Source organism: Delphinus delphis, chromosome 5, assembly GCF_949987515.2.
Source record: "Delphinus delphis chromosome 5, mDelDel1.2, whole genome shotgun sequence".
Lineage (NCBI taxonomy): Eukaryota > Metazoa > Chordata > Mammalia > Artiodactyla > Delphinidae > Delphinus > Delphinus delphis.
In genome coordinates, this window is record NC_082687.1 from 133,500,093 (window position 1) to 133,520,196 (window position 20,104).

Consider the following 20,104-nt stretch of genomic DNA (forward strand, 5'->3'; position numbering starts at 1 on the left):
TCATTCAATCTTAGAAAAATCTCAGAAAACTAGTCTAATATTTTTTAAAAGGGGTCAAAAACGTTTACTGAAATATTCATAATTATTAAGGAGAATCACTCCATTTCTCCTAGCAAATTGTTTTAGCTTTGGAGGTCTTTACTAGATCTACTAAATTCATATTTAAATACTTGAGAATCTATGCACCAAAAGAGCGGAACATTTGAAAATAGTGTATTAGCCGTCGTAAACTATATTGGCTACTTTTACTTTTTTGTGTTACAATAAACTGATAAAATGTATTTAAACATTTGAATATGCACACTGGTACAAATGTATCACATCTAACAGTTCGATATATGAGAAAAATATATATGAGAAAAAATTTTCCTAAATATATGAGAAAAAATTACTTAGCATAAAAAAATATATACATATAAAAGTGTGTAAGAGAGTTTTCAAACTAGAATCTGCTTGACATAATACCATTCCAAATAAATGTTACGACTATTGAATGATTACAGAAGCCCTGTATCTTGTCATGATGTATCCTAAGGATAAGTAGAAATACAACTTAATCCTCATCGCTTTAAAAAAAAATTACTGGGCTTCCCTGGTGGCGCAGTGGTTGAGAGTCCGCCTGCCGGCGCAGGGGACGTGGGTTCGCGCCCCGGTCCGGGAAGATCCCACATGCCGTGGAGCGGCTGGGCCCGTGAGCCATGGCCGCTGAGCCTGCGCGTCCGGAGCCTGTGCTCCGCAACGGGAGAGGCCGCAACAGTGAGAGGCCCACGTACCGCAAAAAAAAAAAAAAAATTACTGACTGACTTTCCATCTGGTTAAAATGGTACTACAATGGCATTAGAAATTTAACAATGCAAAAATCATTTTTTAAAATGATGAAAATAATAATGAATATGTAATCTAGTTAGCTTGTATAATGACATAAAGAGAAATTAGAACTAAAACTAAAATAACTAAAATCAGGAGACCTATCTCCCACATTAACCTCAGGAATTAATCAGTAACTATACAAACTTCTCCATGAGACTTTACCATTTTTTTTTTCATTAGGGGAAAAAAACAATTCCAGGAGAGTTTGCTGGTTTAGATTACATGGGCCTAGACTGTAAACAAGAATATAAAGCAAATCTGTTTTCACCGATAGCAACAATTTAGTGGGGACAGATGTAGACAAATGGATATAAGCTGTACAGACTACAGATCAAATTCTGAAAATCCATGGTAAGAGAAAAAGGAAGGAATTTTTATAAATTCACTTAAAGACCCAAACACTACGTTTGGCTGACAAAATTTCAATCTCAGATAGATATTAAATTGAAATTTAATTGAATGAAATTTAATTAACTGAATTAAATTTTGAAATTGAAATTAATGAATTGAAAATTAATTAATTGAAATTGCCTCAAATTATCATCATTTCTACTTTGATCAACTGTCTATGAACTCTATATATCTGCTCTTAATGATTTGAGTCAGTGTAATTCTTCCAAAAATTCTTCTTTTCAAATGGACAAAAATTACAGAATGAAAAAATTCTGGCCATGACTATTTACTCTGAGACTTAAGTAAATAATGGTTAACAAATTTCATCATTATATTATTCTTATTTGAAAATTCCACAGTATTTTCTAAACCCAGCATAGTAAATACCTGTCTGAATATATACATTTCATGTACAGTTTCTTTCAGTGAATTTATCAGTTATCTCTTTTACTTTGTCAGGAAATTAAAGCCTAGAGAGAGAAATGGAAACATTCTTAGAAACATCAGTTGTAAATCTTATTTAGCAGTGACATTTCTTCCTTAATTTTTATGTAAATATAAGTCTTTTCCTAATTGATCTGGACAGTTTTGTCCAAAGAGATATTTTAACAATATAAAATGTACAAAGAAAACGTAAAACTGTCAAAATTCATCACCAAATTCATCAATTTTCATTGATGAAAATTCATCAATTTTCACCAATTCATCAAAATTCATTACATTAATTCATGTAAAAACAGCTATGAGATTTTTAAAAAATGTTCAGAAACACTAACAATGTATGTAGAACTATAGAGTTGGGCATAGTATTTTGGGCATTTTCTTTCTTGGTGATTTCCGTCTCCTGTTGATATTATAACTTGAAGATTTAAAAATGCACATATTTAGATGTATTTATCAAAGAGTAAATTATTAGTGAAACACATGATCATGCTTAAGAGGATTTAATACCAAACTGACTTTTGTTTTGCTCTAGGACAGGCGTTACATCCTCTCCTGATCAATTAGGCTGCCATGAAAACAAATGGCACGTAACTACGGAGCTTCCTGATAATGAGTGAAAAAAATCCTAACATAATAAATTCTCAAGCATTTTTTTTACTTAAACATAATTCCTGGATTTGCCTCATAAACAATAGCCCCTAGAAACTCTTCTTTAATGTATTCATCACAATTAGGCATACCCCTAAGCTTTTTTTCTTTTTCAAAATGCTCTGGGTATAATCCATTAAAACATGTATGATATCTAAGTTGATATCTGTGGGAAGCAATGCAATGCCAATGTAAAATAAATTTCTTTCTTTCCTCTGTCCATAATGATGACATACACTTTTTTGTTTTCCCCAGAAGAGTAGAAAACAATTTTCACAGTACAGTTATCTATAGTATATAAAAATTGTTTTTACAAAACCCATATTAAAGAAAACATCTCAGTTTTCAGTCTGAAGGTTCTTAGCCATAAGATATGTTATAGAGAAAGACCACTAAAGTAATTTCCATTCTGTAGTCGTTTTTCCTAACCTCAACAGGTAGGTATCAGGGACTCAATGATCATGTGAACTTATGGTATAATTGCATATCAGCGTTCTATAACCACATGGAGTAATAACTAAATTTCTTAGAAGATCCATTTTTTGTTTCAGCCCTTTGGGCAGAAACAAAGCCAAGGATGAATTGCCAAGACTGCAAATGCATTAATTTATAATTTATGACAATCTTCTTCTGGTACGACTTCCAGTATTATTTGTAATGTTCTGGTTGTAATGTCTACAAAGAAATAAAGAAGAGAAATTTAAAATGCACAGAAATCAGAAATGCATAAAAACAGCAAAATGCAAATTATTTGGGATTGAATATTGAAAACTCACAACCGCCTATCTCTTTCAAGAATTACTTATTTCATTAGAATCCTATCATGCTCAATTAATTTATTAGTCACCTCTGTAACTTCCCATGATGGCTTCTCAGCAAGAATACATTAATACCGGGGCTTCCCTGGTGGTGCAGTGGTTAAGAATCCGCCTGCCAATGCAGGGGACACGCGTTCGAGCCCTGGTCCGAGAAGATCCCACATGCTGCGAAGCAACTAAGCCTGTGTGCCACAACTACTGAGCCTGCCCTCTAGAGCCCACGAGCCACAGCTACTGAGCCCACGTACAGCAACTACTAAAGCCTGCGTGCCTAGAGCCCGCGCTCTGCAACAAGAGAAGCCACAGCAATGAGAAGCCCGCGCACCGCAACGAAGAGCAGCCCCCGCTCACCACAACTAGAAAAAGTCTGCATGCAACAATGAAGACTCAATGCAGCCGAAAATAAAAAAATAAAATTTACTAAAAAAAATACATTAGTATTTTGCGTTCAGATAAGGACTTTTATTCCCAAACCAGGAGGCTGAAAATATTTTGAGACAATAGGACCAAGATATAAATAAATGTTCAAAAATATACTTCATATTGAGTCTAAATTGGTTTGTTGTTTTTGCACCTATGAGAGTACATCCAACTCCTCAGCAAAATCAGAAGAATCAGAATATAATTTCCAGTCTCAAACTTGTAGTGTATTATTGAGCAAAACATTTTATCTCCTAGGGCCTCATTTGCCTCCTCTATAGAATGGGGGGGACTTGGGAGTGATGTCAGCAAGACGGAGGGCCGGGAGGTCCCCCACCCCCCAAAACAAGCAAACAGAAAAGAAAACCAAGAACAATAAACAGTTACAGATGGAAGAAAACAGCTCAGGGAAAGCTCTAGACAACAAAGAAGCAGCAGCAAAACACCTGGCAGAGCTCAAAAATCAAGGATGGCCACAGACAAAAGCAAAGGAAGCATTTTGTCCCCATCACCCCATCCCCCAGTCGGGAGCTGCTGGGCACCAGGAGGAATCCTCTCAGGAAGGTCACCACATGGGGAGAAGGAGAGCAGAAGGACCACAGCAAGCCTCGCCACTGTGGATGTCTGCAGCTTTGGGTACAAGAGTCTCTCAGTCTTCAGCGACGCTGACCCTAGCTGGTGGAGCAGCCTGTAGGACCCCCCTCTTCTGGATCTGCTCCCAGAGGCTGGAGGTGTTGCTGAGGTGAGACCTGCCCTCAGGGGTCCCAGTTGTTGCTCTGCCCGCCTCTCACACATTGGGTACCACAGCACATCTCCACAGAGGACACCAGAGCTGCCATGGCTCTTTGCCCACCCCAGCCCCAGGTTGGGGCCTTGCTCCACCATTACCGAGGCAATCTCCCTGACCTGAGCCGTGCCTCCTGGGTCCCAAGTCGTGCTTTGGCTGCCCGAATTGGCTGTTGCCCTGTGCCTCACCCCCCCGCCCCATCCCAGGTCAAGACTTTGAAGTGTCATTGCTGAGATGAGTTCTTACTGCCTCCCAGGTCCCAGGTCCTGGCTCTGACTCATCATTGCTAAGGGCAAAGCCACTATCCTGAGTCCCACCCCCATGGCAGTTCTGGTCAAGGCTGAGACCCTCCATTGCTGGGACTGGGCTGCCTCTACCCTGAGCTCCGCCTCCATCCCAGATCGAGGCTCTTGAGCCATCTTTGCCAGCGGTGCCACCGCTGCCCTGAGCCCCGCCCCTCAGATTCCAGGTCAGGACTCTGACCCACGGAGGCTGGGACCAGGCTACCACCGCCCTGAACTTCACCCCCCATCCCAGGTGGCGGCTCTGAACTGTCATTGCCAAGGGCTTGCTGCCACTACCCTGTGCCCAGTTCCCTGAGTCCCAACACACGGCTTTAACAACTACCGGAGTCGTACTATTGCTATCCTGTGAGCGCTCCCAGCGGGCGGTGGGAGGGGTGGGGGCAGAGGTCAGACTTTGACCTACCATTCCCAGGCTGGGCTACCACTGCACTCTGCCTTTTCTGCCCAAGCCACCACCGCACCTTGTCATCCCAGGGCCCCCGTCACTGCCATATTCCCTTTCACCAGCACAAGTCACAGTAGTGAGCCCTTGAGACCCCAGTACCAGTTCCATAGGATATCTGCACATGTCCATGCCCTAGACACAGTGTGGCTGTGCTCCAGGACCCTGGCACTGTGGTAGTTCCACGTGCGCCTGATCCCCGGACCTCAGTTCCAATGCTGCTCTGAGAACTCTGGGTGTCAGCACATCAGACCAGGCACCAGGAGGGGCGTCCTCAGAGGCTCCTTCCAAGAGCAAAAAAGTAGAGGAGCGCGGGAAGATGTCAGCAGCCTTAGCCTCTGAAGATACCAATAGCCCTACCTGCCACCTATGGGTCCTCTGCAGCCTTAGCCATATAAGAACCCCACAGTCTGGCCAATTTCAGCCTCAACCAGTGGAGTGGCACAGAGACTACATCGCTGTGCCTTCTCGGGAACCAAAGACACTGCATCCCAGTCAGCAGGTGCGCTAACAGCCACCTCCAGGTGAAAGTCTTTCCCTACTGAAGCCAGTCTGAAAAGACTGGAAGAGGTGACATCATTCGCAAATGCACAGATATCAACACAAACCCATCAGAAACATGAAAAAGCAAGGAAACATGACATCACCAAAGGAATGCAATACCACTCCACTAACTGCCCCTAAGGAAATAAAGATCTGTGACTAATCTGAGAAAGAATTCAAAATAATGATTTGAAGGAAGCTGAGTGATATGTGAGAGAACACAGACAGATCAATGAACTCTGGAATAGTATATGAACAAAATGAGAAATTCAACAAAGAAATAGGACCCGTTAAAAAAAAATCAGAAAATTTGGAGAAGAATACAATGAATGAAATGAAAAATGTAATAGCTTTGACGCGTAGCCTCAATCAGGCACAAGAAAGAATCCTGGAGCTTCAAGACAGACCTCTTGATATTTTCCACTCAGAGGAGAATAAAGAAATTAGAATAAAAAAGAAGAAAGCCTGCATGAACTGTGGAACATGATCAAAAGAAAAATTATCCATATTATGGGAGTCCCAGAAGGAGAAGAGAAGGAGAAAGTGACATAAAACTTATTTAAACATATAATGGCCGAAAATTTTCAAATCTGGGGAGAGATACAGCCATCAAGGTACAAGAAGCTCAAAGATCTCCAAACCGATTCAACCCAAAGAGGTCTTCACTGAGACATTCACTTCACTGAGACATTATAGTCAAGCTCTCAAAAATCAAAGACAAAAAGGGAATCTTGAAAGCAGCAAGACATAAAAGAATCATCACATATGAGGGAATCTTGATAAGCCTATCGGCAAACGTCTCAGCAGAAATCTTACAGACCAGGAGAGAATGGGATGATATATTCAAAACGCTCAGAGGAAAAAAAACTACCACCAAGAATACTTCACCCAGAAAAGCTGTCCTATAGAAAGGAAGGAGAGAGAAAGACTTTCCCAGGTCGACAACAGCTAAAGGAATTTGTAGTCATCAGACCTGCCCTGCAAGAAACGCTAAAAGGAGTTCTTTAAGCTGAAACCAAAATATGCTAATCAGTAGCATGAAAAGATATGAAAGTATGAAGAAGAGGGAACACTTCCAAACTCATTTTATGAGGCCAGCATTACCCTGATACTAAGTCCAGACAAAGACACTATAAGAAAAGAATATTACTGACCAATAGCCCTGATGAATACAGATGCAAAAATTCTCAACAAAATTTTAGCCACCCAAATTCAACAACACGTTAAATGGATCACTCACCATGATCAAGTGGGTTTTATCTCTGGAACGCAAGGATGCATTCAACATAGTACTAAGCCAGAGCAATTAGGCAGAAAAATAAGTAAAATGTATCCATATCAAAAAGGAAGGGCTTCCCTGGTGGCGCAGTGGTAGAGAGTCTGCCTGCCGATGCAGGGGACACGGGTTCGTGCCCCGGTCTGGGAAGATCCCACATGCCGCGGAGCGGCTGGGCCCGTGAGCCATGGCCGCTGAGCCTGCGCCTCCGGAGCCTGTGCTCCGCAACGGGAGAGGCCACAGCAGTGAGAGGCCCGCGTACCGCAAAAAAAGAAAAAAAAAAGGAAGAAGTAAAATGATCTCTGTTCACAGATGACATGATCTTATATAGAAAATCCCAAAGACCCCTAAAAAACTGTTAGAAATAATAAAAAAAATTCAGTAAAATTGCAGGATACAAAATTGACACACAGAAATCAGTTGTATTACTATATATTAACAATGAATTATCTGAAAAAGAAATTAGAAAGCAATCTCATTGACAATAGCATCAAACAAATTAAAATACCTAGGAATAAATTTAACCAAGGAGGTGAAAGACCTATACACTAAAAGCTATAAGACTTTCAGGAAAGAAACTGAAGAAGACACAAACAAATGGAAAGATACCTCATGTTCCTAGACTGAAAGAAGTAATATTGTGAAAATGTTCATATGACCCAAAGTGATCTACAGATTCAATGCAATCCTGATCACAATTCCACTGACGTTTTTCACAGAAATAGAAACAAACTATTCTAAAATTTATTTAGAGCCACAAAGTAATCCTAAGAGAGAAGGACGGAGCTGGAGGTACTGTAATACCTGATTTCAAGCTATATTATAAAGTTATAGCGATCAAAACATTATGCGGACTTCCCTGGTGGTCCAGTGGTAAAGAATCCACCTTACGATGCAGGGGACGTGGGTTCGATCTCTGGTCAGGGAACTAAGATCCCACGTGCAGTGGGGCAACTAAGCCCACACGCCCCCAACTACTGAGCTCGCGCGCCTCAAGGAGAGAGCCCGAGTGCTGCAAACTACAGAGCCCATGCGCTCTGGAGTCTGCGTGCCACAACTAGAGAAGAGAAAACCTGTACGCCACAACTAGAGAGAAGCCTGTGCACAACAATGAAGAGACTGCGTGCCGCAACTAAGACCCAATGCAGCCAAAAATAAATAAATAAATCTTAAAAAAAAAACAGTACGGTATTATCATAAAAACAGGCATACAGATCAGTGGAACAGAATGGAGAGCACAGAGGTAAACTCCCACATATATGGTCAACTAATTTTTGACAAGGGTGTCGAGAACACACCATAGAGAAAGGACAGTTTCCTCCATAAATGGTATCTGGGACAACTAGATATCCATATGCAAAAGAATGAAACTGAACCCCTACCTCATGCCAATCACAAAAATTAACTTGAAACGGATCAAAGATTTAAATGCAAGATCTGAAACTATAAAACTCCTAGAAGAAAACATAGGGGAAAAGATCCTTGATATTGGTCTAGGCAATGATTTCTTGGATAAGCCACCAGAAGCACAGGCAACAGAAACTAAAATAAATAAGTGTAATTGCATTAAACTAAGGAGCTTCTGCATAGCAAAGGTAACAATCAATAAAATGAAAAGACAACCTACAGAATGGGAGAAAACATTTGCAAACTATACATCTGATAAGGGACTACTCTCCAAAATATAAAAAGAACTCACAACTCGATAGCAAAAAAGAAAATAATCCAATTTAAAAATTGGCAAAGGACCTGAATAGATATTTTTCCAAAGAAGGTATACAAATGGCCAAGAGGTATTATGCAAAGGTGTTCAACATCACTAATCATCATGGAAATGAAAATCAAAATCACAATATCACCTTCACCTTAGCAAAAGGATGGCTTTTATCAAAAAGACAAGAGATAACAAATGGTGAGGATGTAGAGGAAAAGGAACCCTTATACACTGTTAACGGGAATGTAAATCAGTATAGCCAGTGTGCAAAACAGTATGGCGGTTCCTCAAAAAATTGAAAATTGAACTATGGTAGGCATGATCCAGCAATTCCGCTCCTGGGTATGTACTCAAAGGAATTCAAATCAGTATCTCAAAGGGATGTCTGTACACCCATGTTCACTGCAGCATTATTCACAGTAGCCAAGATAAGGAAATAACTTAAGTGTCCATCAACAGATGAATGGATAAAGAAGATGTGGTATATATATCACAACTGGAATATTATTCAGCCATGAGGAAAAAGGAAATCCTGCATTTGCAACAACATGGGTGGACTTGTAAGACATATGCTAAGTGACATAAGTTAGACAGATAAAGACAATACTGTATGATGTCACTTATACGTGGAATCTTAAAAAACTGAACTTGTGAAAGCAGAGAGTGCTTACCATGGGCTGGAGGGGTGGGGAAATTAAAGAGATGTTGTTTAAGGGTACAAACGTACAACTAGTAAATATATAAGTTCTGGAGATTATAGTCAACAATACTGTATTATAAAAGTTGTCAAGAGACTATAACTTAACTGTTCTCAAGAACAACAAATGATAAAAGATGTTTACCATGATAAAGACATTGTCAAGGTGCCAGCTAACGCTACTGTGTTTTATCTAATGCAATATATAAATATATCAAAATCAACACTTCCTACACCTTAAACTTCCACGATGTTATAGGTCCGTTTTTTCTTAATTTAAAAATTAATTAATAAATAAAGAAGAATGAGGGTCTTGGACTAGATCAGTGGTTCTCAAAGTATAATCCCCAGGCCAGCAACATTAGAATCATCTGAGATATCAGAAATACAACTTTGAAGCCTCATCCTAGACCTACTGAATCAGAAACTGAAGGTAGGGCCCATAAATCTGTGATTCTGATAGACACTAAAGTGCAGGGGTCACTGGGCTAGCTGATTTCTACAGTCATTTTATCTCGACAGTCTTAGAACCCTGTGACTCCACTTTCCTGAGATATTAGCTCTTGTCCACCTCTTATCTCTGTAATTGGTCTCCACAAAACCTCTTCAAACTGTTACTGGTCCTGAAGCCCCTGGTGCCTATTGTCTTGATGGTTCTCAGAGCCACATCATCTCTCATCCAGAGAGGCCATCTTTCTCCTCTTTTATGACTTGTCATCTGTAAGAGTCCCTTCCCAGCAATATTTAATGCCACTAAAAAAGGCACGTTTTTTCATCCTTTATTTTCTAACAGTGTTCCCAAGTTGTTTTCCTCAGCACACTGATTTTTATAATATACATTCACTACAAAGGGTCCAGCGTCATTCTTGCAAATGATAAACTCTATGTAAACGTTTCTCGAATGAATTCTATTCTGTCCCAGCCCACTCTTGACATTGAGATCTACATGGAGCACAAGGGAGTGCTCAAGAGCAACTGAAGTTCATGTTTACAGAAAAGGGAAATGATAGAATTATCCTAGAAAAATAGACTGTGGAAAAGTAGATACCAGTCGACAGTAAGGGCGATGTGGCTTTTGCGGGCAGAGATGGAGCTAGGACTAACTGATAGCTTTAAATAACAAGAATTCTGCCATGGTCAACTGCAAAGCGGTGGGGTGAAGGTGACATGCTCTGCAGCCCTTCCTCTCCGGAGAAGTCCTGCAGTCGCTACTCGAACTAGTCTCCGTAACGACGGCCGTTCTTGAGTGCGTGCGCGTGCGCACGCGTGTATGTGACTATTTATGCAGTTGTCTACGGAGATTTTTTTTTTTTTTAATGCAGCATCTACTCCTGCATGCCCCAAATGAAAGCCTTTTCCGAAAGTGTGCCTCTGTAATTCTGCAGCCCTCAGCTTTCTTAGACGTCTTACTGACCCATGTCACAACACTGCATGGGGTCCAGACAGAGGGAGAACAACTTAAGAGATCCTGTTGCTCCGCTCGTGTGGCATTCTCCTTCCTGAAAGCTCCATTTGAATCTTCCATTCAGTAGCACTTTTGGGGCCAAAGAACCTCTCTCCTCGTTCTACACACCCAGTAATACCTCCACGCTCAGTCAGCCCTGTGGACGGTCCCTCGTGTGGCTTTCTTATGCCCTCTCTTGGGATCTCGAGATTTAAATAATTTTCAGCATGATGGAGGTTTGAGCAGAGTGACTGATTTGGGCTCTGAGTGGCTTTTGGAGTCCTACCAACTTTTCCCACCAGGTCATCTACAGCCATGGGGGTCACAGAGCGGTGCTCAGTGGACCCAAGTAAGCCTCTGAGGAAGCTTCCTGCTTGCCCCCAAAAGCTGCAGAGCATGTGGTCTCCAACTACATCCCTACCCATGTAGGGCCTTTGGCTTTGGGAATAATCAGCCCCCTGACAATATTTCTTTAAATAAAGTCGAGCCATTGAGTCTGCATTTGGTGTTTTTACTTATGTAAGCTATAAGACCAAATAGCAATGGAAATATTTTTAGCTTTGTCTTCCATGTTCAGTCGTTGTTTTGGAAATCCACTGAAACAACTACTGCCCTTGCAAAATCTGATTTATCCAATCATACCTGGTACAAGCGTGGGAACTACAGCCAAAATGGAATAAGCCTATGAAACATTAGCACAAAACCAAGCTTCCCCAGAAATCATAACTGCAGTGTCTACGTTTTTTTTTTTTTTTTTGGAAAAGCCTTCAAAACCTTTTCACGTGCATGGCCCCATTTGACCCTTACAGTGAAGATGGTTTGGTAAGAAATGCAGGCAAGCTTAACTCGTGTAAAACATCGCACCTCAGTCTTCGTGAAGAGTCTGTCAAATGCCTGCGGCAGCTTCCAGTGGAGCATCATACACAAACTGATCACGACATACTGTATGCAGAACATGCTTTTAGAATTCTGGTTTTGCAAAATCTGTCCACGATGGACAACAGTCATTCTGTGGTGCTGCCCAGTATGATTCGTTATCACTAAAGATTTTGTTTAAATACAGCTGTCCTCCCCAACTCGCCCGGAGCCAGAGGGACCAACTTCCAGTCACCCCACGCACTCCCAGCTGTGATGGGGTTGGACGGATAAACAGAGGCGGCCGAGGAAAACGGCTGCGGGGAGCCCTGGCTGGGGTTTGCCGGCTCCAGCATCCCCATGAATTTGAGTATGTCGGTGGGGTATCTGTCCCCTCTTCCTTGGGTGAGAAGCTTGTGTTTCTATAAATAAATCGACCCAGATGAATTAAACACTCCATCACAGATGGGGGAAAAAAGCTCTCTGCACATCCGAGTATTCCCTTAAGAGCACATTTTCTTTTCAACCCAGGAATGCTATCAAATGAAGCGTGGTTCAATGCTGGCATCCTGTGGCCAGAGAAATTCATCAAGTCTCTGAAACTCTCAGCTTCTCGGGTTCTGAACGTCCTCTGGCTATCTCAACTCAGCAGCCTGTCTCCGTTTTCTGAACGCTGTTCGGTGACCCTGTGTTTTTTTAAGGGATGCCCCCCTGGTAAGATGTATTTTGATAAACTATCATTTCACAGGGAGGATCTGTTCAGGTATACTCGGGTGAAAATAAGTGATCAGACCAAGGCTAAAGAATGTTCCCCAGCAGAACAATTTGGTGTTAACTCTGCACACTGCTCCAAGCAGAGGCTCTCTGGCTCCAAGTTTACACTGAGTTTCTCCCTGACAACAAGGAGGCAATTGGGAGAAGAGGCGAGGTGATGGCTCAGGACTCTGTTGTGTTGTGTGTCCGTGTGTGAGTGTTTTGTTTTGGCCAAAGGCTAAGAAAATACTTGCTACGGCCGCGATAAATATTATGAATTTTCTTTATTTTACTTTAAGAATGCTGCCTAAGTGGAAAATCAAACAAAATTACAGAGGATTGTTTCTTTTCGCAAACTCACTCAAAAGGCAGCTATAAAGATAAAGGGTTACAATGATCGCAGTGTCCAGGCAGAATTGCCACGCTCCCTGGTAAGACTCAATGGCGTTGTTGAGAACCAAATAACCATCATGGGGCTGCGACTTGCTGCTACTTTCACGAATGGCTAACACTACATTTAGAGTCCTTGGAGATGTGCAAAACGCCATTGGAGACAGAAAAATAACCGAAAACTTCACAACTACATGAGCATGGAAAAACATCAAAGAAGGAGCAGGCATGAAAACCAGTAGTTGATACGTACCGGCAAAGAAATGGAAGAAAATAGGCACATGTTAGCAGAAGGAAAGCATTTTTAGAGTTGGCTGACTGCAAACAGGAAGGACAAAATGCCTACTAAGTGCGCAAGAACAGGAATTTGTTCTTTCATCATGGTCTCTCACACTGTAGTCCAACTCTAGGGCTACCCACTCTTTCTTCCTAAATTCTCATGGTTTTCCATGCATTCAGGGGTTTTAATTGTCTCTAGCCAGGATCTGAGATGGACACAGACCCCCCCCCCCCCACAGTGGTGAGTACTAATCTACCCTGAACATTGGCAACGAGCAATCCTAATGGTACATACTGTTTAACAAGACTTGGATTTGTTTTTCGGCAAAGGCTCTCTATGTATTGCCTACAACAGATAAAACGTAACTAAAAATACTCTACCGAAAACCAGTGTGATCTAACAAGACACAGAGATTAAATACCCTGCTAGGCAATCTGTGTGCCTGTGTAAACCTTGAAGAACCTAACTTTTATAGTAACACTTCCTCTGGGAATAATGTTGCCAGCTAGGAAACAAAATGCAGGTATAAATAATAGTATAAGGTCTAAAGATATCAAACACCAATTAAAAGCTAATAGAGTACTAGCAGAAGTCTATTTTACACTTGATCTTAGCCAAAAGGCCGAGAAGCGATGCAGATGTCTATGTTAAATGACCAGCTTCTAAATGAGTTTGTGCAGCACACTAGAGATGCAATATGTACACAGAGTTGTTTGTTTTTTATTTTTAGTAACACTGACATTATTTATTAATAATTTGACCAGAAATTTCCCTGAACATTTTACTGGGCTTTAAAAAATTAATGATGGCAAAGTAAGTAAATTAAAATGAATGAAAAGAAAAAAAGTGGATTTTTAAACTCACCAACCTCACCAGCAAGAACCTATCTGCTCCTCTGGATAAAGTTCTCCCTCTCTCTCTTCCCACAGCTACCCAATCCAAAAAGAGCATGAATTTGAAGTCCAGCATACGTGGGTTCAAATCCCAGCTCAATGGTTTAAAATCTATACACTTAAATTCTCCATCTCCCTGCACCCTGGTTTTCCCATCTGGGTATAGAAATCAACCAGTTCACACGTGGATCTTGGGGAGGATTGAATGAGACGATGATGTGAGGAAAACAGCGTCACCGGCAGAGCCCCTGACAGAGGGTGAGGCTTTTGACAGAGGCTGTTCCTAAGCACACTTCCTACCTACTGATTTTTTTTTTTTTTTTTTGTGGTACGCGGGCCTCTCACCATTGCGGCCTCTCCCGTTGTGGAGCACAGGCTCTGGATGCGCAGGCTCAGCGGCCATGGCTCACGGGCCCAGCCGCTCCATGGCATGTGGGAACCTCCCGGACCGGGGCACGAACCTGTGTCCCCTGCATCGGCAGGCGGACTCTCAACCACTGCGCCACCAGGGAAGCCCGGAACGCGGAGTCTTAACCACCGGACCACCGGGGAAGGCCCCTCATGAGCATTCTTGCTGTTCTTATGACCCTCCATGATTCACCAATAGGGTGGTGTTATAATAATGATATTTAAGCCCTTTGCAGGCTCTACCTAACCCCCCACCAAATCTCATATCACTCATTAAGTAGTATGTTATCATACAGAATCAATAAACTACGTTCAACCCAGGATAGAAACAATTAAGTTAGTAAGGGATTCGGAAGAACAATTAGGTCGTTTACAGAACTGCTGATAAAATTCTATCTAAAAATTTGTTCTCCTAAGAAGTGATTAAAGCAACTGGAACTCAATATCCTGAAAGGATTCAGCGGCTCTACCCTCAACATCCTTCCTGCCTTTTCTTCTACCCGTTCTCATTAGAATACGGTAACGTATTCAAACTAGCAATTTCCCCACTTACATTTTCACACTTTAATGCATGCATGTTATATAGGTACACATAGATGGGTTTTCTACAACACGGTCTCTCAAAAGGTCCCGAAACTGCTTAAAAGTCTTACCTGACATTCTTCTAAACCACCTGGGTTTCTCGTCCCATATAATAAAGAGATAGTAGGCAGGGACCCCGGTCAGAGTGATGATGAAGCCAATCCCTGTACTAAATGGGTCTGAATAAAGGGAAAGGGCGACCATGAAGAGACACGTGAAGGAAAACAAAGCCGGGATGAAGAGCGGCACCTGGAACACAGCACAGAAGAAAATCACTTCAAGGGTGGTTCAAGAGACAGAAGGTGGATTCAAGATGAGCACATCAGTCATGGGATCAGGTGATACACCTTGATCACGTGACCAAGCGACAGGCACCATCCTACCACACCTTCGTACCGAAATCTCTTGCATGGGGCACAGAGACTATATTAAACACACTCCTTTAAATTAAAAAAAAACACAAAAAACTTTGGGTAGAACAACATCTAAGGATAAATAAGTGTGTTTCATTAGAGATGTTCTGTTTGAACTATTTTACTAGTTAAGCACTATGTTTTACGAGTTACGTTTCTGATTGTAAAAGATTGGTTCTCTGATAATTATGATTAGAATCCACTTTCATGTAGAGCCAGGAGCACAGGCTGCTTGTTACATGTTAAAGCCTTTCAGTGCATATCGATTTTCTGTTGGAGATTCACAATAAGAACTGACAGGGATAAAACAGGCCAACTCCTATTCAACCACTAATATAGATGTTGCCGGCATTAGGCAATGAATATAATTAGAAACAAATTCTGACGACATGACGGACAACATGATCGGTGTTATTTCTTAAAAGCAAATACATAGTAAAGACAAATCAGTCCATGAACTTTCAAGGCTAGAGGCATATGCGCCAGCCCTCCCAAAGGGAAACACTTAGCTATGGTAAATGGACATTCTATTAAGTGGTATATTCGCACATCTTCACTTTCCCTATGTATTTTACATTTCTACTCCTTCTGGAGTGTACAATGCAGAAAAGGGGCAATCAAACAAGTCATAACATTTAAGAACTCTTAAAATGCCTTTTTGTAAAGCAGCATCCTTTTTAAAGTTTGAATCAGTGATGATTTCATACATATCGGCCTCACTCTGAGTATGGTTGTCCACAACGTATTCAGCATAAAAAAAAAGCAGCAGTCTATATTTTGAACATATCAGGTCATTAGACACATTCATGAAAAATCAATATAACAAACATTGTATATTAATATCCCCACTTTTCAACCATGTGACCTACAAAGTTCGGTACATCACAAACGAGCCGATGAACTATTTTTTCAAAGTAAAATAAATCCCATATGAAGGCATGACCTGCAAGGGTTAAACATTTTATTCCAGAGGATTCTGCCCCCCTGCCCAAGCTCTTCATCATCAACTTATGACAAAGGGAGGACCAGGCATTAGGAGGAAGATTTATGTAAACCCATCAAGATCGCGGAGGTTACCTTGAAAGGACGATGCATATCTGGGCGTTTGTATCGAAGATAAATCAGCCCGGCAACCGCCAGCCCAATAAAAAGCCATCTGGCAAAACTGAGGAAATTCAAAAGACTGTAGAGGTCCCCAGAGAAGAGCATTACCATCGTCAAAGGGTGCTGGGGGGGTGGGGGAGGGAGAGAAAAACCATGCACAGTGAGTTAAAAGAGAACACACGTGATAACAAGCAATATCATCACTGCACGTTATTATTATCTTTTCCAAACGATTCTTTCTACTGATAAATGACCATTGTGCTTAACACCTATAGTCAACTAACCTCCTAGCTATACATGCAGCTTTTCTACTCTCTCTTTACACACACACATGGACGCATTATTTTTAGCTGTTTTTCATTTGAGTTAAGAGCACGTGCTTTCAAAGAGCAAAACACAGGACACTCGATGACTCAAAATTTAAAGACCCAGAGACTGAGATGGTCGGTAAATAACTAACGATAAAAGTCAAAAGCGCATCCAGTACACACATTTGCAGAAAGCTCTGCAAATGGTGTCTGATGAGCCCCTGGCTATGCATACACAGGAAAGACAGCCACCTCTAGAGACTGTGTCCTCTCCTGAGTGCAGAACGTTGACCTTTCCCTCCTCCACGCTTCCTCTCCCTGGGTGCTTGCCACATGTGACCCTCAAGACCGCAGAAAAGAATGGAGCGCAGAGTTCAGCATAGCAAGTCTCTACAGCTGCACAGACCAAGGACAGCATGACTGATAACGCAGGCTTACAATGAAAGCCCTCTTCACCAATAATATATTCTGTTCCCACAAAATAATACATTCTGTTCCCACAAGTGAAGTACATTTCCAGAATCCACAGAGTACCCCACCCGCCCACCGGCCTTTACAAAGAAATTTCAAGGAAACATTTTGAAACAAATGAAACCCATGGGGGGTGGAGATGGGGGCACGAAAGTGTTCAGTGCATTCTGTGGTGCGCCTGACAGCAGGAGATTGGGAACAAATGTTACCGGGAAACATTTCTGGGAAATGTTTTTGGGTTTTGGAAACGTTATTGGGAAAAAATAGTAGGTATAAAGGAATATAACATTGCCAATGGCGATCTGAGGCCTTCTACACCTTACACAGTCTTTCATATCCCGTGTTTCACAAATACTTTTCTCTGCATAAAGAATCGTACAGCTCAAATTTAAGTTTTGGTGCTTTTATTTCTCCCATTTAGGGTTGCTCTCAAAATTCTCACTTTCAAGCACAGAATCCCTGCACTGTCTAGGATTCTGTCCACTTTTTCTATAACTTTGTATGCATTTCATGATAAGGGGCCTCTGATGAGACATCTGGGCGTTTTGGGACTGTAGTTTTTAGCTCCACTTTCAATAAGTAGAATTGGGACTTATTCCTCGACCTCCTTTTCTGCGAGGCTCTCTGTCGGTGACAGGAGCCCAGGCAATCATTTCCCTTTGATCTCACAGATTTCTACAAAGATGAAAAAGAAGGGACGTGTTATTGCTCCAAAGCATCAAATATGCATCAGATATACTGGATGAAGGGAAGCGATGGAAAATATTCTGCCTCTGCAAATCCACCAGGATACACATAGAGCCACTTTAGCGATGAATGAGAACAGAAAGCACGAGCTGAAGTCAAGTTTGGAATCCTCTTTGCTAAGCTGTTCTTTGAGGTTACATCTAGAGACACATGTTACTATGCATTACCAAAACAATAACAGCTGGCAGAGGAGTGTGCTTGCGGATGTGAATCATGGAGAGAATTTCCGGAAGGTGACCCTCCCGAGATGCAACATAGAATAACCTGACAGGAGAAAAATGCATAATTAATCATCTCCAAGGGAAAAAATCCAGAAATTGAAGAGAAAACTTGCATCTTCTTCATACCAAATGGTTTGACATTTCTTAGGTGATTACTTCGAATTTTATAAAATCTGCCAAAATGTTACGTTCCTTTGAGGAGAAACGGTAGCAACATCTGACTCAGCATAACTCACCCCACATATAAATAGCTGGTGGTGAATTTCGTTCTAGATTTCTAATACTGCTCGTGTGTTATCAATCCAGTGCAACTCAACACACACACACATACACACACACACACACACACACACACACACCATTCACATTTATCTGACTGGGTTTTCATCAAATTAAAACAAAAGGGACTTCTGCATCAAACAAAAGGGATACAGATGGTGGTATGGTGATGTCTGGTGTCTCTTACTTTACTTTTTTGCTTGTCACCTTTAGAGAAACAAAAGATTTTATTGCCAGAAATAAAATGTTGTTGTTAAACTCTGTAGACATAACGTTAAAACAACAACAAAAAACCCCTTCATGCCGGGCTTCAGAGTAGGCTATGAGTAGACAAACAGTGCCCTCTAATGGACAGAATAGAACACGCTGTTGATACTTGGAGAAAGATTTCAATCTTGTGTTTCCCTTTAAAAACAGCAGGTTTAGAGGCACTATTTCTTTTCTTTTTAAACTTATCCTCATCACATCCCATCTCAGACACACAAATGCATTTCTAGAAATGCTTGAACTCACTCACCTGGAGACAGCAAACACACCACCATTCATGGAACCAAAGCAGGAGAGGGCAACAAAGATTGGAACTGCTACTGAGAAATTTCCCAGGAGCCGCTCAGAAAAAGTCTAGTGAAAGACAGAAGGAAGCAAATTAATGCTCTGGCAGAAAGTGGAATAAAATGAAACAATTTAGGCCAAACTCGCTCTATGACTTTCTGTTTACCTGGTGATCTGTGTGTGTTTTATAATCCTTTTTTTTGGGTTAGGGTCAGACTAACCTCTTAGAATAATAATCAAAGGCAGGTACCATGTCCCTGCTTGTTGCAGAATTATGGGCAATAGTCTAAACAAGCGCCTTCCCTCTACTTCCAAAGAGCGATGATCCATTGATCAAATCTTTAGCAACTATGATATCTATTGTCTCTGACTCTGGTAAATTAAAAAAACTCAGTACAGAAGTTCTCCTTTTAGAGACAGAAATCCTTCTGTAGAATACCTTGTCTCTCATCTGGAAAGCCACATTTTTATAGCGAAGTACAAAGGTACACTGAGAAGTGTTGCCGATACCTGTTTCATATACCAATCCCACTGTTATGACTTAAAAGCGTGGCAAAAAATAATTGAGGACTTAATCATGTATATTATGGATATGAACAGTTCTGAAAATCTTTTGCCCAGAATAATCACATCAGCTGAATCTCTGTTTACGAAGTCCATCCCGCCCTCTCAGTTATCTGCCAATTCCTTCTGTAGTTTCCTATTAAAAGACTAGAACCCCAACACGAGTCCAAGGAAACCAAGCTACAGAAAATATAAAAGTTAAACAAAACTTCTGACCTTTCCTTTTGTTGCATGGCATGTGCAACATTGCAAATTTTCATGAAGGATGTATTTTCCAAAAAAAAAAAAAAATTGTGGGATTCTTTACTTGTCCTTGATGTAGTCGGTGCTATGTAATTAATGGACCACATTACGCTCAAAGACTTAAGTGCTGCCCTTTGTCTAGTAAGATGAGATGACGACCTGACATCAGGAAGCTCTTGCATTTGGTTGTCTGGTAGAAGTTACCGCAGTGGACAGAGTCTTTTTTAATACAGTGAACTC

At 41.3% G+C, this 20,104-nt stretch overlaps 1 protein-coding gene across 1 annotated transcript in view; it reads right to left on the reverse strand.

Moving 5' to 3' along the window:
- Positions 1-2,237: 2,237 nt before the first annotated feature.
- SLC7A11 (solute carrier family 7 member 11) overlaps positions 2,238-20,104 on the reverse strand; it is an 87,378-nt gene continuing 69,511 nt past the window's right edge. Inside the window, exons 8-12 of the mRNA XM_060011875.1 lie at positions 19,023-19,126; positions 18,173-18,269; positions 16,453-16,602; positions 15,034-15,211; positions 2,238-3,030 (exon numbers count right to left, since the gene is read on the reverse strand). Coding sequence (XP_059867858.1) covers positions 2,963-3,030; positions 15,034-15,211; positions 16,453-16,602; positions 18,173-18,269; positions 19,023-19,126 — 597 coding nt within the window. The 3' untranslated portion in view covers positions 2,238-2,962. The remainder of the gene's footprint in view (positions 3,031-15,033; positions 15,212-16,452; positions 16,603-18,172; positions 18,270-19,022; positions 19,127-20,104) is intronic.